Genomic DNA, 23,066 nt, shown 5'->3' with positions numbered 1-23,066 from the left:
ACTACCCACTGCAACAGCAATTAATGGCACCTGGAGATACACATGGAAGTAGTAAATGACTAATGTTGTTTATACTACAGAAAGAAAACTGAATTAATTTAATTCGAAAAAATAAGTAGAAAGGAGAATATCTGATATTCCTTTATGCTTGAAAAACTTTTGAAAACAAAGAAAGTACTAGAGGTGCAGGATGAATTCTAACTTTGCTTTTTAGTTTTTGCGTTTAAGGTTGTTTTGAAATGCTGCATTATAGTGTTCTAGAGACCATGTTATATCTTAATGAATGAAAAAAAAAAAAAAAAGAGAATGAAAACCGGGAAAATTTGTAAACCAGTCGGTTCAACCAGAGAATCGAGAACCAGCATGGTCGAATTGGTTACTGACCGGTTGGGATTTTTTGTCCTTTTCCCAGCCTAAAACTATGTCGTTTTGGCCAGGAACCTAAAAACAAACCCTAAAGACTAAAGTCCTAACTAGGGGTGTGCATAAAATCGAAGAATTGAAAAAATCGACTGAACCTTGTCCAAAATTTCAAATTAGTTTAAGTGTGGTTTGATTTCGTTTCTATTTCTCACAAACCGAAAGTTTCGGTTTTGGTTCCGGTATGTATGCACCGAACCAAACCGAATAATATATAATATATTTTATATTATAATATTTTATGTGTATATATATATATATATAAAAAATATAAAATCATATTGGGCCGGCCATGCAAATTTATTGGGCAACCTGCAATCAAAATAGGCCTTTCAAATGCATTAATGCATTAGGCCTCCGGTCTTGCAAATAATCAAGCCCATTACCCATTACCCAAAAAGTTAAAAACTCTAGAACACGTTCTCCTAGCACAAAAAGGTAAACTAATTAATAAATGTCATACAATCACAATAAAACTCAGAAGGATCAAATAGTCCTATAATAATCTTGTCCTGTCTATAAATGAATGAACACTGCAGTCTATAGTCTATACTTCTTCCAAAAATGCGATCTCCATTGGATGAAGTTCAAGGTTCCAATAAACTATGAAACCTGCTACCATTGAATTAAGCAAATATATCCGCAGTAATAAATGATTGAGATTGTTCTGTATCCATACAATTTTCGGATGGGATTTGAAGTTGTTCATAGTTTAGCTGTCTGGAAGCTTCATACAAGGCGATGCCAACACTTACAGAGAGATTTAGACATCTAACGTAGGTTTCAACCATTGGAATCCGAATGGTACCCCCGCCAAAGGTTTCACTTTTGCAGTCCAGCAGAGCCTCAGGAGGTAGGCCACTAGTTTCTGAGCCAAATATGAGATAATCACCTCTTCTGTATGAAAAGTCCTGCAAAAATAGAATTGATGATGTTCAAATCTAAAGACATTCCATTTAATATGAAGCTGAATGATGTAGCCCGAGTTACTAAACTGCGTCATGCAAATTTCCAATAAGAAAAAAGAAATCTAAACAAAAAACCCACAATGATTAGATCATTAAAATGTCCCCTGAACATATTTAACGGTGTACCATTTTGAAAGATATTGAAGTAACATGAATTATCTCGCAAATTCTGCCAGAGTACTAAGGGTCTGTTTGGATAGAACTTATTTTGCTGAAACTGAAAACTGAAAACATTGTAGCAAAATAATTTTTAAATGTGTGAATAGTACCGTGGGACCCATTTTTAATGAAAAAATTGATAAAAAATGAAATTTGTGGGTCCGTGAACAGTGCACGGATGCACTGTTTACGGAAAACTGGTCAAATGTTGCAGCTACTGTTTATGTACAGTACATGAACAGTAGCCGCTTGTGAGGGGGAAAACGCGTGAAAAAAAAAAAAAAAAAAAAAAAAAAAAAAAAAAAAAGAAAACGCAGAAACGCAACGCTCTATCCAAACATTACCTAAATATAGAGGAGTGGCTCATGCATCATCGAAATTATGAGGAATGAAAGTCCGGACTATAAATTCATGGTAAATCATTTTCACGTGATTGATTAAGAAAATCATATAGAGAATGACATGATAATAGAGAGAAAGGTCAAGGTCTGTACTAGTTTCACTACATTTCAGAAAACTACATGATAATACAAAGGAAGTGTCCTCATGATGATACCACATCTCACCCATTTCTCCAAAGTTCAGAAGCCAGCTATGAAAGACATGTCAATCTCCATGCATTAACTCCTAAACTTGGGCCACCAATGGCTTCTACAGGCAATTGTTTCTGTACTATTGGCTGTTGATGCCCCTAAGCAAGTGGGAAACCCTTTTATAGATAGCTGTCTTGGCACCAAGGTTGATAGAAAAAACGCAAGCTATAAGTCTTATAACGTCAGGGTCCTCAACTTGCCTTAGTTACTTAAGATTTCTAGTTTCTTCCTTAAATGAGCTCCAAGTGTCTTGGCATTTTGTATCTCTCACTCTCACTATTGCATTGATTAAATATCAACATGTAACATGCATTATAGTTATGGTTTTTTCAAACTTATAATTGTAATTTACACAACCCCCTATTCATTTACATTGCATGCCTTTTTCATTTATGACTGTACCTTTTATGTTAGATAGGCAAATCCAACTCATGCTATAGTGGGCTGAACCCCATGAACTAAACTTCCACCACTTTTTTATGAAGAAGGAATGCTATTTGGTCCAACAACCACTGGCATTTATGTTTCTATTCGGTTGCATTAAAACTAAGATCCATTACCCCAATGTCAGTTAACCAGTGATCAACACATACAAATAGTTCAGAGTTCAAGTCAGGTTTCTATGAGAAAATCAACATGCCATTCAGGGACTCTAACTGAGGTATTCAAGCTTTCACATCATAAATAAATCTTAGAATAATGGAGTGACACAATGCACATTACAAACACATATAGGAATAGAGCAAAATAGTGGTGGACTACTAAATTATGCAGAAGGGCACACAGATGTGGTTTGTGGCGTGGTATTCATGATGGTTGGGAGAGTTTCTCCAAACATGTGGCCTTAGTGGTGGGTGATGGCACTCGTATTCTTTTCTGGCATGATAAATGGGTTGGAGATTACTCACTAAAAAGGCTCTATCCTCAGTTGTATGTGTGTTCTAATGATAAAGAAGCTTGCATCTCGGATGTTTTATGCTACCAGGAGGATGGTAATGTCAGAATTTGGAATTTGAGATTTCATAGGGATTTTCATGAAAGGGAATTAGAGGATGCCTACTCTTTCCTTGAGTGCATTCAACCTCGGATCCCTAGGGGAGGTGGGAGTGACACTTCTCATTGGTGTCTCAAAGGGAATGGCAAATTTGATACCAGGTCCTATTATAATACCATTAGGGGTGCAGCTGTATCCATTTTTCCGTGGAAGGGTGTTTGGAAAGCTAAAATCCCTAAGAGGGTCACTTTTTTTGTGTAGACAGCGGTTCATGGGCAGATTCTTACATTGGATAATCTTATGCTTAGGGGTTGCATTTTGGTGAATTGGTGTTGTATGTGTCATCGGAATGAGGAAACTATGGATCATTTTCTACTCCACTGTCCTATAGCTCACTCTTTGTGGGTTTATATGTTTCAAATCTTTGGGACTCAATGGGTCATGCCAGGTTCTGTGGAAAGTTTGGTGTATTGTTGGAGTTTTTAGCTGGGAAAATTTAATTCAGACATTTGGAATACGGTTCCTGGCTGTTTGATGTGGATTGTTTGGACGGAAAGAAATCGGTGCTCTTTTGAGGATACCAAGAAATCCTTGGTTCAGTTACAAGCGCTATGCCAAAAGACTTTATTTGATTGGTCTAGATGTTGGGGCTTCTCGGATTGTTCCACTATCTTGGAGTTTATTTCGTCTCTTAGTATTGCTCATTAAGTTTATTTTTGTTGTTTGGTGCTGTTTGTTTGTTTGTTGCTGTTTGTTTGTTTGTAGCATTTCTTTGTGTTCACCATCATGAACACCTTGTACTTGCTTTCTTCTATTTTTCAGTTTGATTAATAAAATTCTTGTTACTTATCAAAAAAAAGGAATAGAGCAAAATAGAAAAAGGAAAGTTGGCAACTTACTGAATGAATTGCTGTTCCTCTTTTGGTGAACGCAAGCAACCGCTTTTCCGCATCCTGTATCATAAAGCAGAAAGCTAGAAAAAGGTTGCTGAATCTCATTTTAGGAATTTAAAAATAAAAAAAGAACCTGTTGCCTGAAATAGTCTTGAAACTCCATCCATGAGTCATGAACTTTAACAACCACATATCTAATGTTGAGAGTTAGTTGTTGAAAACAGTAAGTATTAGGACTTGATGATATAAGATATTATGTAAAGCTGTTGTAAAAAAAACTGTTCTGCAACAAGCCATGAGTGAATCCTGTCAATCAAACAAGTTCAAACTATTGAATCTCAAGTTGGCATGAAAGGCAAGAGTGCAAGGCAAGCATATCCTTCCTAGAAAAAGTAACTTTCCAGGTTGTGAAAAAATTAGCTTAGTACTATTTTATAACCTCAAGGCAGAAAAAAATGGTTATGCTTTTGGTTCGCATACCAATATCAGTTACTTAAAATGCTACAAGTAAATTTTTATATGTGACAGAAAGATTAGCTCAAGTAAAGAAAATTCATAGAAGAAACAACAAATAGAACAGATACTTTTGGATACGGCCAATAATCCAACCCTGCACGCTTTAGCTTCGCATCATCCACCTGAAATCCTAAAGGCTGAAGAAGAAAAGAAGCATGTTTAACAAGAGTCAGTAGCAACTTTTATTATGAAGGGGCAGTATAAAACAATCTAATCTTCCTGCTTATACAAACAAAAATAATAATGGAACTCAAACTGGCAGTATCTACCCCAACTAGGTGTAGTCCAACAGCTGATGCAGCACATGTTCTGGCAATACAACCTGTGTTTCCAGGAATCTGCCAATGACAATAGAAATCTCAGTACCAGCCTTGAGAAAATGAGGTTGTCTGAAACCCAAAAGAAAACATTGAGAACTTATGATTTTGGAGTCACCAAAGTCTGGAGTACCCAAAATATTGTTCTCCACGATTTGGAGAAATTAATGAGAAGAAGGAAAAGTGACACACCATGGTCTTTCAAACTTTAATTAGCTAACAAAAAAATTTAATTAGTATGGTACTATACATTAAACTCCCATGTACAGATACACTTGTTAACTCACTTGGGAGTAACTAACAAACTCAACATGGCACCACCTATAGACGTGAAATCACTAACCATCTTTGACACAACGGATACAAATCAATGCACAGTAAATACTGAGAATTCAAACTAGGACCTAGGCATTACTATCAATACACCTTCATTTTCACTCTAACAATTTTACAACAACAAATATCAAGTCATCAGCCACCAATAGCATCCAATGCAGCTAAAAAACTTGAACCTGATTTTCACATGTAAAGTACTGCTTATATAGTTATACTATCAATGATTAGTTTACTACAATCACAAACTCTTCAAATCCTGTTCAATTGATAACATTTTTGTTTTATTTAAAAAAAATCCTGGTTAAAATATTGTTCTCGACTTCACACCCATTCTTAAACTTGTCTAAAGATTATTCTGCAAAAATCCTTTTTTCTTCTCCCACAGCCTACACTTGAGTGAAACAAAGATAAGTACAAGATGATTCATTAATAATTTGGAACATTTAGTGCTACTAGAACTTATATTTGGCACCTCATGTGAAACTATTATTACCAGTTTACCACTTAAAGAACTGTACTTCACTATCCGAAATTTGCAATTTCCTGTACTCCCTATAAATTTGATACTTTTTAAGTTGGAATACATAATACACTAATAAATATACAATAATACCACAAACTTTTTTTTTGTAAAATAATAAAAACAGTTGTCTGTCTACTCAATTCACCCATAAAAGCACAACATAACCTGAATACGCCCAAACTTCTGCAGAGGAAAACTTCATCATGGGTACCCAATTAGATACTTTTAGTGCTACTATAACTTATACTATCCTTCAATAAGTATTGTCACAACCTTAGGATTTGCTAGCTAAGCATTTGTTCTATATGCCTAAAAGGCTTAAAGGACTACTGTTGGAACACCCCGTAATTACTTATATAGCCTAGATTGACCCATTATATGTTTGATGCAGGACTCAATACACACACGCACAACATAGACTCATACAATACAATTCAATTCAGGGTATCACAAATACATTATATATAAATAACATAAATGTAAAGATGTAGCTTTTTAAGACTTTTTTTTTTTTGATGAATCAGAAATACTATTGATCAAAAGAAATACAGTACGGAATCCAGAGTCAAATGACTCAATACAGAGCAGTGTGAGTAGTACTCAGACTGCAGAACAAATGAACCAAAACAAAACTTCTAAAATATCACAAACTCTAGCAAACACTGCCTGCAATTACAAACTCTAGCAAGACAAACCAGCACACACAGCAGCTAATAGACTAATCTTCTGAGCAGCGAGCACATTTTACTCATCTATTCAAGGCTTAAAAACTTTTATAACCACGGCATCCCTTAAAACACATTAATGCACTATTTTCCTCTTCACACAGTAAATTTTTTATACTGCCTTTTGTTAACGAATGTACTTTTCTTACTTTACTAAACCATGTTCTCATACATTTTTCAAAATGTAAATTCAAATTATGCACAAATATGAAGAAAAGCACACACACACAGCCACAATGAAATTTGTGTGTATAAACTAGGGAATTATTGACAAGTACTTTAAAGCTCAAAAATTGAATATTTACAACTCCTTTTAACATGTGCCCATTGGCAACTCCTTCTGGGTACCTGAGGTGAAACCAATACAACTTGAAGAAGCTTTCTTGTTGAAACCTGGCTCACTGCCTCACCAACCCCACAAGGCAAAGAACTCCCATTTCCTCTCTCCGCTGCACCATCATAACAACACATATAGTACCCCACCCAATTTAATCAACAACAGTATATACAAATATACATACATATAAACATACATGGGTGCACATATATATAGAAAAAATGAGAGAGAGAGAGAGATTACAGAGAGAGCAGAAGGTAGGGGAGGAGAGAGAGAGGTGGAAGTGCTTGTGCTTGAGTTTGAGTTTGAGTTTGAAGTGGGCAAAGTGGGAAGAGCGAAAGGGAAGAGCTCTGGAGAGAAAATGAAATGGGGTTATATGATTTCGCGGTTTTAGGAGATTTGCTGTGTCCATGTTTAGCTATAGCTAGCTTTGTTTGAGTTCCTTTCTTCCTCTACTTCTTGCTGCTCTCATTGTATTATCCTCGTGTTCTTATGTTTGGCTCAAAAATGTTAAATTTTACTCACTAACTTTCACATTTTTTTCATTTCAGTCTTCTAACTTTTAATTTTTTCATTTCAGTTCTCTAATTTTCAATTTTTGTCATTTCAGTTATCTAACTTTCAATTTTTATCAATGCAAGACTCCGTTACAACTCTGTTAGTGGTTACCATTAAAACTCCTGAATCGGTGTCGTTTTGCATTCTTTTACTTTTTTTCAAATTTTTCTTATTTTCTTTTAATTCCGAATTAAAAAAAAAAAAAAATTTCAAAACGGCATCATTTTAGATGTTCTAACGGTAATCACTAACTGAGTTGTAACGGAGTCCTGCATTGACAAAAATTGAAAGTTAAAGAACTGAAATGACAAAACTAAAAATTAGAAGACTGAAATGAAAAAAATGTGAAAGTTAGAGGGTTAATTTTACATTTTTGCCTTTTTTTTGGGTTAGTCCTCAATTTTATTTTATTTTTAATATAAGGGATGATCAATAGAGATAGAGTACCATTAGTTTGGTTGTTTCAAGGAAACTCATGTACTCCTTAGGCAATTTTTGCTTGTCCCACATTGGAAAGATAACTTTTCTCTTTCTACCTTATAAGGGATAAACCAATGAGAAAGAGTACCACTAGTTTGGTAACCAAACTAATGGTACTCTTTCTCATTAGTTTATCGTTACCAAACTAGTGGTACTCTTTCTCATTGGTTCATCCCTTATAAGATAGAAAGAGGAAAGTTATCTTTCCAATGTGTGACAAAAGAATTCAAGCTAAGGTCAGGCAAGGCAATCAAGCCAAAAAAAGCCAAAGCCAAAGACAAAGAATTCTTGATTACCTATAGCTTTATTTATATGGTTTTTTTAATTTTTTTAATTTTTAGGAAGAGGGCTTTATCACAAATATTTAGCTTCTCTCCACTAAAAATATTTTTCATCCAATAAGATCATCAAGCTTAATAGGGTTTTTGTTAAATCTAACCTACAAACTCCACTTATTCTATTTTAATTAATCCACCATTCATGTAAACCTACATTAGCCTTTCTACTCATCTCTATTTCATTATTATTAATATTATATGTTCCTTATTTCTTTATTCATTACACATTTACAATTCAAGACACAAAATCCAGATTACACTAATCTGATTTCCCTATTAAACCTGCGTCAACCTAGAAAAAGAAATCCACTCTCCAATTGACCCACATTAACCTTAGCGGCCTCGAAAGAGTTCCTTGTGGAGCATTATAGGGTTTTGGTTGCGATGAGGCATGAGAGTGTTGTAAAACATGAGTTTTTGCACATGAGGTGGCATTTAGCATTAGCAAACTTGACAAGTAACATTAACACACATGAACAAGGACAGTAAGTTCACTAGTGTGAGGGTCTTAAGAGAGTCGATTGATAGTTATCAGTGGTTGTATATGTTTTTGTGTGGTGGTTGAAGGTGTTTCTACTTCGGGGGTGGATTGATGGTGGTCTATGATGAAGGGGTGGTGGTTTCATTGTTGATGGTTCTCGATAATGAGCTTAAAAACCTTCTTAATTTGACATGTCTCAACTTGGGAAAAATATACCCTGTTATGGGTATATGAGTCATCTCTCTCTCATAGTTGGTGGGTCCCACTCAACTGTGAGGGTGAGGACTTATATACCAATACGAGGGTATACTTCCTCCTCAACTTGAGCTTGGTTTTCCAAGAGAGAGTGTAAAATCAAAACCTTTTACCTTTTGAATTGAAGAAAACTATAATAAAATGCTAGCCAACTATTTTAAAAGAGGAAAATACACAATGACTATTATTATTATTTTTTATAATCAGCAAGGTAATTATTAATGTAATTTTTAACTAATTAGTCACATTTGTAATAAATGATGATTTTGAAATAAAAAAGACATTAAAAAATGTTCATAACTTACTAATGGGATAAATTGTGTGTGTGTATATATATACATACATACATATATATATATATATATATATATTAATGAAATGTGATAAATTGAAATCAAAGATTTATTATTTTCCTTGGGTTCACTATTAACACAAATTTTATTATACACTAATCAAAATATACTACCTCAATATATATCAAAAAATTATAAAAATGTATTGTATCACTCATTCATTAGACTTCTTTAATTTGCAGAAAAAAAGAAAGAAAAAAGAAAAAAATGCAATACACTTAAAGTGCTTTATTTTTTGTTACTTTTTTAAGGATAATTTACACTAAATCTTTACGAGCCTCATCACATGCGCTTTGGGCGTGCGATAAGGTTTTTTTTGGGTTTAGTGGTCCTATTTTATAGCAAAAAAAAGTCAGTCTTTGTTTTTTATATATAATTTATAAGTGGATAAAGCAATTTGAAAATTAACAAGAGAGTGACCCTATTTTTTAGGCAATGTTTTAGTGGAAGTTAGAATTGTATTTTTACCGAATTGTCTTTTAGTTTTGTTTCTACTTAAACATAGATGTGTAAGGGTATTTTTGAACAAAAACAATGAGGATCTCAAGTCGAAAAAACCCCTTAAATAGTAGTATAGAGTATAAACAACATGAGAAACCCCTTAAATAGTATTGTGATATAGAAGATTTATTATTTTCCATGGGTTCATTATTAACACAAATTTTATTATACACTAATCAAAATATACTACCTCAATGTATATCAAAAAATTATAAAAGATATATTGTATCACTCATTCACTAGACTTCTTCTTCTTTTTTTTTTTTTTTTTTTTTTTTTTTGACCAGGCCGAAAAAAATTATTTTATTACTGGAATGTCAGATACAAAAAAACGATAAATATCCGCAGGAACGGAATTCATCCAAACTACAGTAGGAAAAGACAATCTCGCTCGTCTAGCCAACGCATGTGCTAAAACATTGCCATGCCGACGCGTATGAGAGAAAGAATAGTATGGGAACATACTGACTGAAGACATAATGTCTTGAACTAAATGACCCACAACTGGATGCTGAAAATTTTTCTTCTTAATAGCTGAAATAGACTCTTCCGAATCCCCTTCAAAAATAACACCACTGAAACCAAACTCACGGACAAACAGAGCAGCCCGCCTTGCTACCATAGTTTCCAGAGCAACGATGGATGAAGGCAGAGGAATTATTTCAGACAGTGCCGCCAAGACCTCACCCAGAGAATTACGCACCACCACACCAATTCCGGCAGCTCCCAGATCGTCGAAGACCGCTCCGTCGAAATTAGCTTTCAGCAGTGCTGCATCAGGAGGCTTCCAGATGACTTTCCGCGCCACCATTTTTGTTTCTGGTTTTGCACACAGTTGCTGAAAATCCGTCAGCTGCTTCTGTGCCAACTCCGGAATCTTCTCAAGGGGAACAGCAACCTCATTGACTCGGATTTTGTTACGCCGATTCCAGATAGACCAACAGATCATGATGAAACCTTCAGCTCCACGTGGATTCTGCAGCTCCAACCTGAAAAGATCAACAAAAAATAAATTTTGATTCGTTGCACTCCGCAACTCATCAAAGTTAGTACCCCATGTCGCCTTCACCTTCTCACACCCCCATAGAGCATGAAACACTGTCTCAGGCCCCCTGTTACACCCCGTGCAGCTGCTTGAAAGAACCACCCTTTGCCTAGCCAAATTCACCATCGTGGGAAGGGACTCCGAGCAAGCTCGCCAAGCAAAAGTCTTGACTTTGCTGGGCACCTTCATTCTCCATAAACCAGACCACAACCTCCGGTTCACCTCATTTGATGATCCTGACGCTGAACTAGAGAGTTCCTTGGCACACACCAGTTGGTACCCAAGCTTCACCGAATACTGGCCATCCTTAGTTTTTGGCCAAATCAAAATGTCTTCTTGTGGGATGAGACAAAGAGGGATGGATTTTATTTTTTGTACCTCAAATGGCAGAAAAGCTCGTTCCAACAGATACACATTCCACCAACCCGAATCAACATCAATAATGTCTGAAACTCTCGCATCAGCAGGTAACAAAGAGGGGGGAGAGATCACTTTGCCTGACCCATCACCAGGCAGCCAACAATCATTATAAATCCGGACAGATTGGCCATTCCCCACTCTATATCTAGCACCTTCAACAATTATGTAGCGTGCCTCAAGGATACTCCACCATGCATATGACCCCGTTTTGACATGGGCTGAAAAAATATCACCCGAAGGGAAAAACTTTGCCTTAAAAACCCAATAAAAGAGAGATTTTTTGTCATGAACCAGCCGCCAAACTTGTTTAGCTAACATGGCGTCGTTGAATTTCCTAAGCTCCTTGAAACCCATTCCGCCTTCATTTTTTGGCATACACAAAGACTCCCAATATTTCCAATGAATCTTTCTTCTCTCTCCACGTTGACCCCAAAAATTTTTTTTTATCATAACCTCAATCTCATGGCAAAGGTTCACCGGTAAAAGAAAACAACTCATAGCAAAAGATGGAATTGCTTGCACAATAGCTTTCAATAACACCTCCCTACCGGCTTGTGACAAAAGTTTCTCCTTCCACCCTTGAAGTTTCCCCCAAATCCTCTCCTTTATATAGATAAAACTCTCCTTTTTCTTTCTACCCACCATAGCCGGCAATCCTAGGTACTTTTCATACTCCTTAATCTCTGGCACACCTAGGTAGTTCATCAAATCTAGTTTGGTGCTCTCAAGGACAGATTTACCAAAAAAAAGATTTGTTTTTGAGCCATTTATTTTTTGCCCGGATGCTCTCTCATATAGGGATAACGCCACTTGAATTGCTTGCACATCACCCATCCTTGCCCGACAAAAAATCAAGCTATCATCGGCAAAGAATAAGTGTGAGATTTGTGGGCCATTCTTACAAAGCGAGAAGCCCCTTAAATCACCCCTAGCCACGGCTTTATTGAGCAACCCATTTAATCCTTCCGAGCACAACAAGAAAAGATAAGGGGATAGGGGGTCGCCTTGACGAATCCCCCTAGTAGGCTTAATGAAACCTCGAGGGAACCCATTGATCAAAAAAGAGTAAGACACGAATTTGATTGTAGCCATAACCATATCAACCCATCTCTCATGGAAACCCAACTTTCGCATCAACTTCTCCAAAAAAATCTACTCAACCCTATCGTAAGCCTTACTCATATCCAATTTCATAGCCATAAACCCCTCCTTCCCCGTTTTTTTGATCTTCATATAATGTAATGTTTCAAAAGCTACCAAAATATTATCCGAGATAGCCTTATCGGATTGAAAGGCACTCTGGGATTTTGATACAACATATGGCAACAGAGTTTTCAAACGGTTAGCCAACACCTTAGAAATTAACTTATACAAAATGTTACATAAAGATATAGGCCTAAAATCAGAAACACTTTCGGGATTTTTTATTTTGGGGATAAGGGTGATATGAGTATGATTAAGACTAGCTGGGATAGAACCTGAATTGAGGCAGGAAAGAACAGCACAACCTCTGAAAGCGCCAGGCCCGGAAGATTTCTTTAATTTGAAAAAAATAAAAAGAAAGCTTTTTTTTTTTATAATTTTTTTTATAAGGATAATTTACTTTAAATATTTATAACCGTCAAAAAAGGCATATATAAATATAAAACCGTGAATCTACACCGCGCTTTTACGGACCCTATAAAAAAGCCAGTCGTGCTTTATCGTCCTCTAGCTTCTAAAAAAAATTCCATTCCCAAAATCCGAAATTAGGGCAAACGAGAAAATTTTCGCAAATTGAATCCGATCGATTAGCGATCTGAGATCGAATCGATTTTCAACGCGAACAACGTCGGATTAAAGTAAGTCAATTTTGATCGAAATCGTTTCGTTTTTGTGTTTGTTGTGGCACTTTGATTTGGTTTTCATTGGAGGTATTTGTGTTTCTTAGGGTTTGGATTTTGGGCTTCGATTTGCATGTACTTTTATTGATTACAAGCTTTTCAGGGATTTTGAATATTGGGTTATGAAAAAGTAATGAAATTAATCAGTGTTTGTGGTTAGTGATTGGGTATTGCTAAATATGACGAGTTGTTATTGGGTTTTTGGGGTCGACAGGGTTTGTGTTTGAATGATTGAAGTGCTTGGAATTCTATTCAGCCGAATCTGGTGCAGCAGAAATTGTATGAAAGTTTTGTTGTTTAGGGTATTCAAACAAATTTGAAGCATAAAAAGATTAAATTTTAATACGATTGAATGGTGTATTTTTGAATGAAAGTAAAAGCTTTTCTTTTACCTAGATTTAGGGATTTTTTTTTGAGATGTTGGAGATATTTGTTCTATATTTAGAGCTAAAATTATACAGAATAGGAAATATATAGTTTTGGATAAATGGAATATGGGGTTTATCTCCAGCAACCTGAATTTGAATTCTAAAGGTTTTGCAATGGTGCATAATGTGCAATTTTCCCTGTATTGCTTGGGCATTAGTTTTGGATAAGTTGGACAGTATTAGAACTGCGTTTTTATGCCATCTGAGTATTCATTAGTTGGGGGTGAGGGAATTTGAACCCTGGACATCTCTTTTGGAAATACCAGGATGTGTCAGTTGAGCTACATCTACAAGGCTCTTGGCTTTATGCAATCTGCTTATTGTGGGCCTTAGATGGCAGTAGAAGGAAAGGGAGTAGTACATAATGTGCATTGTAATCGCCATCTCTTTTCCCCTTTTTTACAGTTGCTATGCATGAGTCAGCTTCAATCTGAGTATTATATTATGGTAGTTTGTAACTTGGAAGTTGGTTTTGTTTCTTCTTTATAGGTTATATGAGACAATTTTATTGTAGTTAACTAGTTATGATTTGTATTTTATGGAAAATTTCTTAGTACATAGGCTATCAGAACCTTTTTATTGCTTTCAACTTTCACATATAACATGCAACTATTTTTTTTTTTTTTGTTGAATTTTTTGGATTGTTAATTTAAATCTTGCATTTAAAAAAGAAAAAAGAAAAAATAAATGCACTCCACTGCTCTCAATGTTGTGATTTTGGTGTTTGTGGGTGATTGATTTCTATTGTTGGTTAACCATACATTGCACCTTTTCATTTGAATTATTTATTTATTTTTCCTATTGGCGTATGCTATCATTAGTTGATTAAGAACTGTTTCACGTTCACAAATTAGAAAGACTGGAGCTAAAGTTCCAGTTCATTTTCTAAATACCTTGGAAGCTTGTTTGTCGAACAGTTTACCTGCTGTACACATCCTAGGCATACTTGGTTCTTTGCCAATGGACAAAGGAGTACCTCCTAGTCTCTTTGTTAATGATGGTTCATTCATGGAGAGGTTCAAACAGCTTCAACAAGAGAAGGAAAAGGAGAAGAGTGCCAAACTAGAGGAGTCTAAGCCGATCAAAATTAAATCAGGGTCATTGACGGCTAATTCTACCATTAGTAGAACAAGTGTGGATAAGACCAATGATACACAGAAGAAACCCCAAGCTTCTTCAGGTGGAAAGCTTGCTTTCAGCTTGAAACAAAAGTCAAAGATTGTGGCGCCTCCTGTTAAGCTGGCAGATGAGGATGAAGATGAAACAGATGCTGGTAAAGTTTCAGCCGATGCACCAACGAAACGACTAAAGTTAGATCACTCAGATGCTTCCGAACATTCATCAAGACAAGTGGATGTTGGTAATTACTGAATACATAATAATTATTTTATTTTGTTAGGTTGCTATAGAAGGTCTGCAGATCTTTTGGTATTTTGATTTACTGAGGAACAGAATTAGGAAAATATTGCCACTATTTGTTAGTTTTTTGTTTCAATAGCCTTTTTTATAGTTCTAGAATTGCACATGTTTTTTAAACTTCATTTTATGAAGGGATGTGGAAATCTTTTCTGTATCATTCCATAGCATGAGTACAAAATAGATCCATCTGCTAAATTCATTTTTTCTTTCTTCTTCTTCTTCTTCTTCTTTTTTTTTTTTTTTTTTTTTTAAATCTAACTTCAATATTTCTACAGTCTTAATTTTTAAGTATTGAATTTGTCTAAGTAGCTGCCATGTGAATCTATCTTATTTTTTCTTTCTCTTTCCCTTTTATTAGTTTGTTATTTGTTTTGATAAGTTGTTGGCTATTAACTTCAATATTTCTACAGTCTTAATTTTTAAGTATTGAATTTGTCTAAGTAGCTGCCATGTGAATCTATCTTATTTTTTCTTTCTCTTTCCCTTTTATTAGTTTGTTATTTGTTTTGATAAGTTGTTGGCTTTGTTATGGAACTTACTTTTTTTCCTAAACTTTCAAGTGGCCATCTTTTTCATGATGTTAACAGTGCATCTTGATTTTTCCATTTGTCATATGATATAAAGCTATGACGGATGGAAAAGCATTCTCAGTACCATTTTCTTTTTACTTTTTGGTTGTCATTTCTCAACTTCTGTGATTACATTGTATTTTCGTCTGAAGTTGGTACTCCTCTCCAGTAGAAGGTTCATTTTGCGTTGTTTACCAATTTTAAGGCACTTTATGGTCCATTCATGGTTCTTGATGAAGTTAAAGTCTGAAACGCAGTGGCCACCTTAAAAATTTTAGAAAGAGTGAAAGTAGGGAAATTGAAGAGAATTGATTTTGTTTGTATTTTTATGACTTTTTTTGGGGGTGGAGGAGGGGTAAAGTAGGGGAAGTTAGAGGAAGAATGAGTAGGGTTTATTGCTGAGGTGTTTGTATGTCCTAGTTGTACATAATTTGTTTTGGAGTGGGCCTGGGATGGTAATATGTAGAACTCATATTTGATTCTCTTCATGCTCTTTTGAACTCCGAGGAAATGTTTTAGGTAGAGGCTAACTAGAGTTTGCTCCTTCCCTTTCCTCTGCCAATCGAAGTAGTTTCTTTTCTATTTTTGGTTAACCATCTTCAAAATTGTAGGTCTTGTGCATAGCCTTTTCAAAACTGTTTGATCCTTTATTTATAGTTATTCTTGTAAATGAGCTTCATCCTTTTACATTTATAGTTATTATTGTAAAGTTTGATAAGCAGTGGCCACCTTACAAAATTTTAGAAAGAGTGAAAGTAGGGAAATGGAAGAGAATAGATTTTGTTTGTATTTTTATAACTTTTTTTGGGGGTGGGGGAGGGGTAAAGTAGGGGAAATTGGAGGAAGAATAAGTAGGGTTTGTTGCTGAGGTGTTTGTATGTCCTAGTTGTAACTAATTTGTTTTGGAGTGGGCCTGGGATTATAATATGTAGAACTCATATTTGATTCTCTTCATGCTCTTTTGAATTCCTAGGAAATGTTTTAGGTAGAGGCAAACTAAAGTTTACTCCTTCCCTTTCCTCTGCCAATCAAAGTAGTTTCTTTTCTCTTTTTGGTTAACCATCTTCAAAATTGTAGGTCTTGTGCATGGCCTTTTCAAAATTTTTTGATCCTTTGGTCTTTTACATTTGTAGTTATTCTTGTAAATAAGCTTCATCCTTTTCATTGGGTACACTTTTATCGAGGAATTGATATGGGTGTATGTCTCTACTCTTGAAGTGGTATGGATGAAGAGGACAAAACATTCTTGAATATTTCTTGTCTCATGACTGCAGCTTATACCTTAAATACCTATCAACATTGGTGGAAAGAGATGTTCAATGAAAGATTTGGAATATGTGGCAAGCCTGCTACAAGAGTAATTTGCATAACCTTGTTCATGCTCTCGGTATTAATCAGTTTATAAGTGATATGCAGCACCACCTTCTCCAAGTGATCCTACAGTGAAGAAAGTTGCTGACAAATTAGCAAGTTTTGTGGCTAAACATGGAAGGCAATTTGAGCATGTTACACGTCAAAAGAATCCTGGAGATACCCCTTTTAAGTGAGTTCCTTAATGACAATTGAAGCTTATTATGGGTTATTTATTAGTTTATGCTCTCTGTTGTCTCTGTTGAGGTCCTTTGCATGGCTGTTTTCCCATTTCTATTAGGTCATATTATATAATTTTGTCATTTATACAGGGGGTTATTTGATTTTCAACTTTTTGGTGTTGGCAATGCTCCCTCCCCACAGATACATTAAGAAATTTCTAATGCGTGGTGTTATATATTCTTCTGCAGATTTCTATTTGATGAAAGTTGCGCAGATTACAAATATTATGAATATCAGCTTGCTGAAGAGGAAAAGGCTCTTTCACAGACAAGCGAATCCCAATCATCTCACAGTGGTTAGTAGTTGAATCTTGACAAAATGGTTTTGGTGGTTCTTGGGTATGGAATTTTCAGCTAGGTTGCATTTGGATTTGATGATTAAAATCAGGAGATTTGAAGAAATTGCTAGCATAGATAGCTTGAAATAAATTTAGTAATACATGGGTTTTGAGTCTTGGAGATTTTGCTAAAACAAAAATTTATTGACTTGTATGTTTTTGGGCCTTCTGCACGTTGTACAATCAAAGTAGTAGTGGTGGTCCATCAGTACAATTCCTGGTATCTAGATTTCATATGCACTTTTTATTTGGTTTTCTATAGACTTATGGGTTATGATCCTAAGGGAAGAATCATTTATTTATTTGTTTGTCTACTTGTCATGGTATTGCCACATTCCTTCCTCAATATTTATTTATAATTTAGTGTTGTTATAACATCATTATTATTTTTACTGCCTTCCAGCCTAAGTTGTAATTTTGGTGCTTGAGTGTGTAGGTGGTACAAGTACTTCAGCTTCTAAATCCAACAGTGGTTCTCAAAGGTCTTCTCATCAGCATTCGAACTATCAAACCCCTGCCTCCGCTTTATATGCAGCCACTGAGGATCCAAGAGTTCAAACAGCATCAGCAGGAAGATATGGTAATGATATATAAATATTTCCTCTTGGCTTTTCATGGGAAATGCATTCAACTTCTACTCTCAGTTTTTCTTCCAACATTTTCAGTTGGTGCCGTGCTTAATTAGGGTCAAGCTCTTCTATATATGGCTGATTTTAGCTACTGATCTCATTCTTAGTTGCAGTTGGCATGAATTTGTTTTTACTTTGATCAAAGGATACCTTATTACAAAGAATACTTGCATAAGAAAATATCCTAGAAATATTTTTAATAGGAGAACATAGATATCCTATATTTAGCTTCAAGAGTGGGGATTTGGAAAAACTGAAGGTGCAGCAATGGGTATTATAGGCTCAAAAGGTATATATATTTTCACAGTATGAGTGTGATTGGCCATAATGATTCTTAATTGATTCAACCAAAGAGGAGCCCTACAAGGTCATCGTGATGACCATTCCATCTTTTCCTTACAGTATGTTTGGAACGGAGGGAGAGCCACCTCCCCTCCCCTCTCCTCTCCACTCCTCCCCCCCTCATGTCCCTCTATCCAAACATAGGGTTATTGTTTTCTCAAAGGATCTCTTGTGTTTATTCTCTCTTGCACATACCCTATGACTGGATTCTGAAAGACTTCCCACAGTTCCCATTGAAAATGGAGTAAGTGACTTGTTCCATTACTTCTTGGAAAAGCCTAAGATATGTTTTCTGTTTCAGAAGAATTCAATGGTGATTTTCAAAAATGAAAAAAGGACTAATAGAACCAGATTATTTTATGAAATATTGGAGGATAATCCCTAGTTTTGTTTTTAATACACTGGTAAGAACTTTGTTATAATGGACGAGGAGCATATTTTTTGGTGTTCCGTTGAGAGTGAAGATTTTATCTGAGTGTTTTGGAATGTGTTAGAATGCTTCACTCAAATTTTTAAACAGGATATCATGTGTGTCGGCAGTACCTTGCAGATTTATACTTGGTATTTTGCTTGTTTATTATCATGTTATGTTTGGATGCCTCCCAGATTATGAAGTATAAGTGCTCTTGATTGATTGGTATTGAATACTTGTTTGATATACATGTGTTTATGATTGCATGTTTTTTTGTTTGTAGGTGAAGCTAGTGCACCGACAAGTGCAGATCCCATAGCAATGATGGAGTTTTACATGAAGAAGGCTGCACAGGAAGAGAAATTTAAACAACCTAAACAATCAAAAGATGAAATGCCACCACCAGCTTCTCTTCAAGGTCCTGATTTGCTCGGTAAGAGAAATTTTCTTTGGTTTCCTTGGAAGGCGTTTTTATTTGAGCCTTCATTGACCAACTATTTTTATCTGCAACTTTGGGCTTCCCGTGTGTGTGTGTGTGTGTTTTTTTTTTTTGTGCTCACCATGAACATCTTTGTCCCCTTTCCAATTTTTGGTCACAGCGGCTGCTTCTAAAAAAGGGCATCACATGGGTGATTACATCCCACAAGAAGAGCTTGAGAAATTCTTGGCTGCTTGTAATGATGCAGCTGCACAGAAAGCTGCCAAAGAGGCTGCAGAAAGAGCAAAAATCCAGGCTGATAATGTGGGGCATAGACTTTTGTCTAAAATGGGTTGGAAAGAAGGTGCCTCTCTCTCTCTCTCTCTCTATCACACACACACCACATGTAGAGGACATTTTCACATAGAGACAAATAAACACATACATGTCTTAAAATCTGATTCACGATCCAAAATTTTTTTTCCAAGATGCTGTGTATTTGGTGAGAAACTTAGTTGCCTTTATGTGAATTTCAGGTGAAGGACTGGGGAGCTCCAAAAGTGGTATTGCAGATCCAATCATGGCAGGTAATGTCAAGATAGACAACTTGGGGGTGGGTGCTCACAATCCTGGGGATGTGACTCCTGAGGATGATATATATGAGCAGTACAAGAAGCGGATGATGCTTGGTTATCGTTACAGGCCTAACCCTCTGGTATTACCTTGAATTTTTTTTTAATCCTAGCGTTGAATGTGTTTATTAAATAGATCTCCTATGGTTATATTTACAAATGGGTTCTTATGTGTTGCCTTTTTGTTCTCTTCTTTCAGAACAATCCTCGGAAAGCATACTATTGAGCAACTATACTATGGAAGCCTACATGTCAAGATTGTCTTAAAGAAATAATTTGAAGTTAAATGCTTAAAATACATTCGAGAAGCAAAAAATGGATTTGGTTTCATGTGGCAGGTCATATGGAGTGGATTTTACTTTTTGTGAATTGTGAATTTCAGTGTTTGATGGATTGTAGTCTATACCCTTTCTTTTCAAATTCTTCCTTTTGGAGTATAGTAGTGTTCCTATTCACAGTTTCACACTTCAGTTGACTCTTTTTTTAATGAATGATATGGGCATAGGCCTTGACGTGTGTTCAAAGAAGTAACCTTTACAAACTTGTTTTGACATAATTTGTTGGAACAACAATGTTGTGGAATAATGGAAAGTTAAATGTAACTGGTGCTTGATAATTTGATATTGTTTTAACATAACATCGGGTAGCAAAAGGTCTCTTGGCTGTGCAACCTGGCTTTCGAGCTGTTTGATCTTTGATCATAGTGATCTTCCTTATCAACAAACTTTTAGTGGGTTTTAAGTATGGAAATCATTTAACTTAGTCAGAGTAAATACATTAACTAAATCAAGTTTTTCTTCGCAGTTCTACTTCTAGTAACTGTTTCAACCTTGAATTTTCTCTTATTAATTTGATAGGTCAATTTTTTGAAAGGATTCTAAAACGTGTAATTCTTTTTCTTGTTACCGGCACATTCCTCTCTTTCCATAGTCATGAATTTTTAAAAGTATAATAAAAATAGATATTTTTATTTTGAATCCCTTAAGATATCTATTTAATAAACACCTGAACTATTATAAGTTTCAAGTTTCATATTATACTTACAAAGGTTAGGCCATTTTGTAAGTGATAGTGCTGTAAGTTTTGTCTTCCCAGTAATTCCTACCTCGTCTTTTATGTCTTCTATTTATATTATTTCAAAAAGAAAAAGAAAAAGCTTCATATTATACTTGACTCTTAGCTTTTAGATTAGCCTTTTATTTTTTGGGTTAGTTTGTTAGCTTAGTTATTTGTACTGTTTTTTTAACTATAACCTCTATTTTTAGAGTAATTCTTAGTTACATCCGGATCACAGAAAAATGATGCATTTTCTTCTCACATTTAGAATTCATTTGGATTGAGAGAGGAAGGGGAGTGGAGGAGAGTAAAGTAGAGTTGACTCAAAATGGACTAATTTTGGACTAAATTTATTTTACTCTACTTTCCCTCAATTCAAACAGGCCATAAGCACCGAGAATGATGCTCTCTCTTTTCACATTTATTATAGGTTCTATCATGAATATGAAAGGAGGGAGCACAATTTCTCCGTATTTTGAGAATACTTTATAATTTTTCATATTTTTAGGTACAATTATAATTTTGTAAACTTTAGGTAAATACACTTGTACACTAATTGAGACTCGCACTAATGGCAAAATAAAGCATCAAAATTCAAAAGTGTTTCTTGGCATCTTGAAAGAAAATAACTGGTCTCTTTATGACGTTCTGCTTCGTTGTAGAAGCAGAGATATGGAAGACAGTTGGAAAGTAAAGAAAGGTGGTGCCATGACAAATGTCATCAATAGTGAAGGACCATCAAAGATCTGTAGAGACTGGAAGCTAGATCACTAGCATCTCACTAGCATCTCTGGCTCCCAAAAGTTCTATGAATATATTCTGATCTTGTAATGATATTGCACAATAGGGGTATGTAACTTTGGTTTCTTTATGATATCAGAAAGAGAAAAAAAAGAAAAAGGACACGAATGGAAAAAAGCTGACCAGGTAAGTGTTGTTGAACTGTCGAGTCAATTTCTTCAATAGTTGTATCTGATTGAAAGGTTGAGGTCCAGTATTCAATTTGGCAAGGGTCCTCACTTTCATCTTTGGAAAAAGCTTTTGTTGTCAATGCCAAACAAATATGGTACTTGGTGGCACTGGCACAATAGGTCTATTGTGTGTGAAAAATATAATAATACAATTTATTTGTCTACTTTTGAGGACCATAAGCAAGGCTCATGAATTGGTCCAACAAGCATCTCACGAAAGGGTGTCTAAGATAACCAAATGTAAAAAGCTTGTTAATGTTTGTTTATTTATAAATAAATCAAATTTGAACTTTACTTTAGACTTGTTTATTAAACATGTTGAGCCCAAAAATAATAAAAAAGTTGTCCACAAACAGACTTGTGAACATAGGGCTTGATGCAAAACAAGCCAAGCTTAGGCTTGTTTCTAAGCTTGGAAATAAGCTTGATATGTGCATGAAAAAATAGACTTACAGATAATACATGTGTCCCACTTGGGACCGCTCACCCTAACTGCCACCCTTACATTTTGTTTCACCGACTCTTCACTCTCAAACATCTTAGTCTACACACTAATCTTCTTTAAGAAACCTTGTGTCTTCTCTCTTTCAGTCTTAGTTTAGTTTCTTCCTCTCAAAGAACATACCTCTCTCTCTCTCTCCTTATTTGCTTGAAGCCCCTTTCTGTAATCTCATCTCATTTGTTTCAAGCCGTTCACACTTCACAGTCTTCATCTACTGAAGCTAAGAGCCTGTTTGGCCAACAAAATTTGATCACTCAATTTCCGTCACTCAATTTCCATCACTCATCAATCATCACTCATAACTCATTACTCATCACTCATCACTCAATTTTTCACATCCGTTTGCCTTCATCACCCAATTTCTATCACTCAATATTTTTCACACTATTCGTGGACCCCACAACTGTTACTGTGTCAGAGCACTTTTGTTTTGTTACCCGCAGAACATTTTTTTCTTTTTTTTTTCCAGTACCCAGAAACCCGAACCCAGTGAAAAAAAAAAAAAAAACAAAAAAAAAAAACCCAGTGAAGAAGACCGAACCTAGTGAAGAAGAAAGGGGAAAAAAAAAAAACCCAGTGAAGAAGACCGAACCCAGTGAAGAAGAAAGGAAAAAAAAAAAAAAAAAAGAAACCCAGTGAAGAAGAACCGAACCCAGTGAGAAG

General features: G+C 35.4%; 2 protein-coding genes across 4 annotated transcripts; one reads left to right on the top strand and one right to left on the bottom strand.

Annotated features, from left to right (window-relative positions):
* Positions 1-846: 846 nt before the first annotated feature.
* On the bottom strand, positions 847-7,275 carry LOC115984355 (putative tRNA (cytidine(34)-2'-O)-methyltransferase). The gene is made up of 7 exons (XM_031107360.1): positions 7,025-7,275; positions 6,793-6,893; positions 4,813-4,881; positions 4,622-4,680; positions 4,161-4,221; positions 4,034-4,087; positions 847-1,331 (listed from the first exon to the last, which is right to left on the bottom strand). Exons 1-7 carry the CDS (start codon positions 7,191-7,193, stop codon positions 1,047-1,049), a joined length of 798 nt encoding a protein of 265 aa, XP_030963220.1. The 5' UTR covers positions 7,194-7,275; the 3' UTR covers positions 847-1,046.
* Positions 7,276-12,905: 5,630 nt separating this feature from the next.
* Positions 12,906-20,500, top strand: LOC115984200 (SURP and G-patch domain-containing protein 1-like protein). 3 transcript variants are annotated; one of them, XM_031107163.1, is made up of 9 exons: positions 12,906-13,053; positions 14,441-14,883; positions 16,928-17,054; positions 17,293-17,399; positions 17,878-18,021; positions 19,108-19,257; positions 19,424-19,606; positions 19,779-19,957; positions 20,074-20,500. In XM_031107163.1, exons 2-9 carry the CDS (start codon positions 14,484-14,486, stop codon positions 20,098-20,100), a joined length of 1,317 nt encoding a protein of 438 aa, XP_030963023.1. In that variant the 5' UTR covers positions 12,906-13,053; positions 14,441-14,483; the 3' UTR covers positions 20,101-20,500. The 3 variants fall into 3 exon arrangements, with proteins under 3 accessions (XP_030963023.1, XP_030963024.1, XP_030963025.1); XM_031107164.1 differs by having other exon boundaries at positions 14,425-14,883; XM_031107165.1 differs by having other exon boundaries at positions 14,378-14,883.
* The last annotated feature ends 2,566 nt before the right edge of the window (positions 20,501-23,066 follow it).

This window comes from Quercus lobata, chromosome 4 (genome assembly GCF_001633185.2).
Source record: "Quercus lobata isolate SW786 chromosome 4, ValleyOak3.0 Primary Assembly, whole genome shotgun sequence".
Taxonomy (NCBI): domain Eukaryota; kingdom Viridiplantae; phylum Streptophyta; class Magnoliopsida; order Fagales; family Fagaceae; genus Quercus; species Quercus lobata.
The sequence above is the reverse complement of the archived record's forward strand: the minus strand, read 5'-3'. Positions and strand labels throughout refer to the sequence as shown.

Coding starts and splice junctions, on each gene's coding strand:
- LOC115984200 (XM_031107163.1), top strand. CDS start 14,484: ATGGACAAAGGAGTACCTCCTAGTCTCTTTGTTAATGATGGTTCATTC. Junction 17,055..17,292: donor CCTGGAGATACCCCTTTTAA/GTGAGTTCCTTA, acceptor ATTCTTCTGCAG/ATTTCTATTTGATGAAAGTT. Junction 18,022..19,107: donor AGCATCAGCAGGAAGATATG/GTAATGATATAT, acceptor TTTTGTTTGTAG/GTGAAGCTAGTGCACCGACA.
- LOC115984355 (XM_031107360.1), bottom strand. CDS start 7,193: ATGGACACAGCAAATCTCCTAAAACCGCGAAATCATATAACCCCATTT. Junction 6,894..7,024: donor CCCTACCTTCTGCTCTCTCT/GTAATCTCTCTC, acceptor ATGATGGTGCAG/CGGAGAGAGGAAATGGGAGT. Junction 4,222..4,621: donor GCAGGGTTGGATTATTGGCC/GTATCCAAAAGT, acceptor TCTCAACATTAG/ATATGTGGTTGTTAAAGTTC.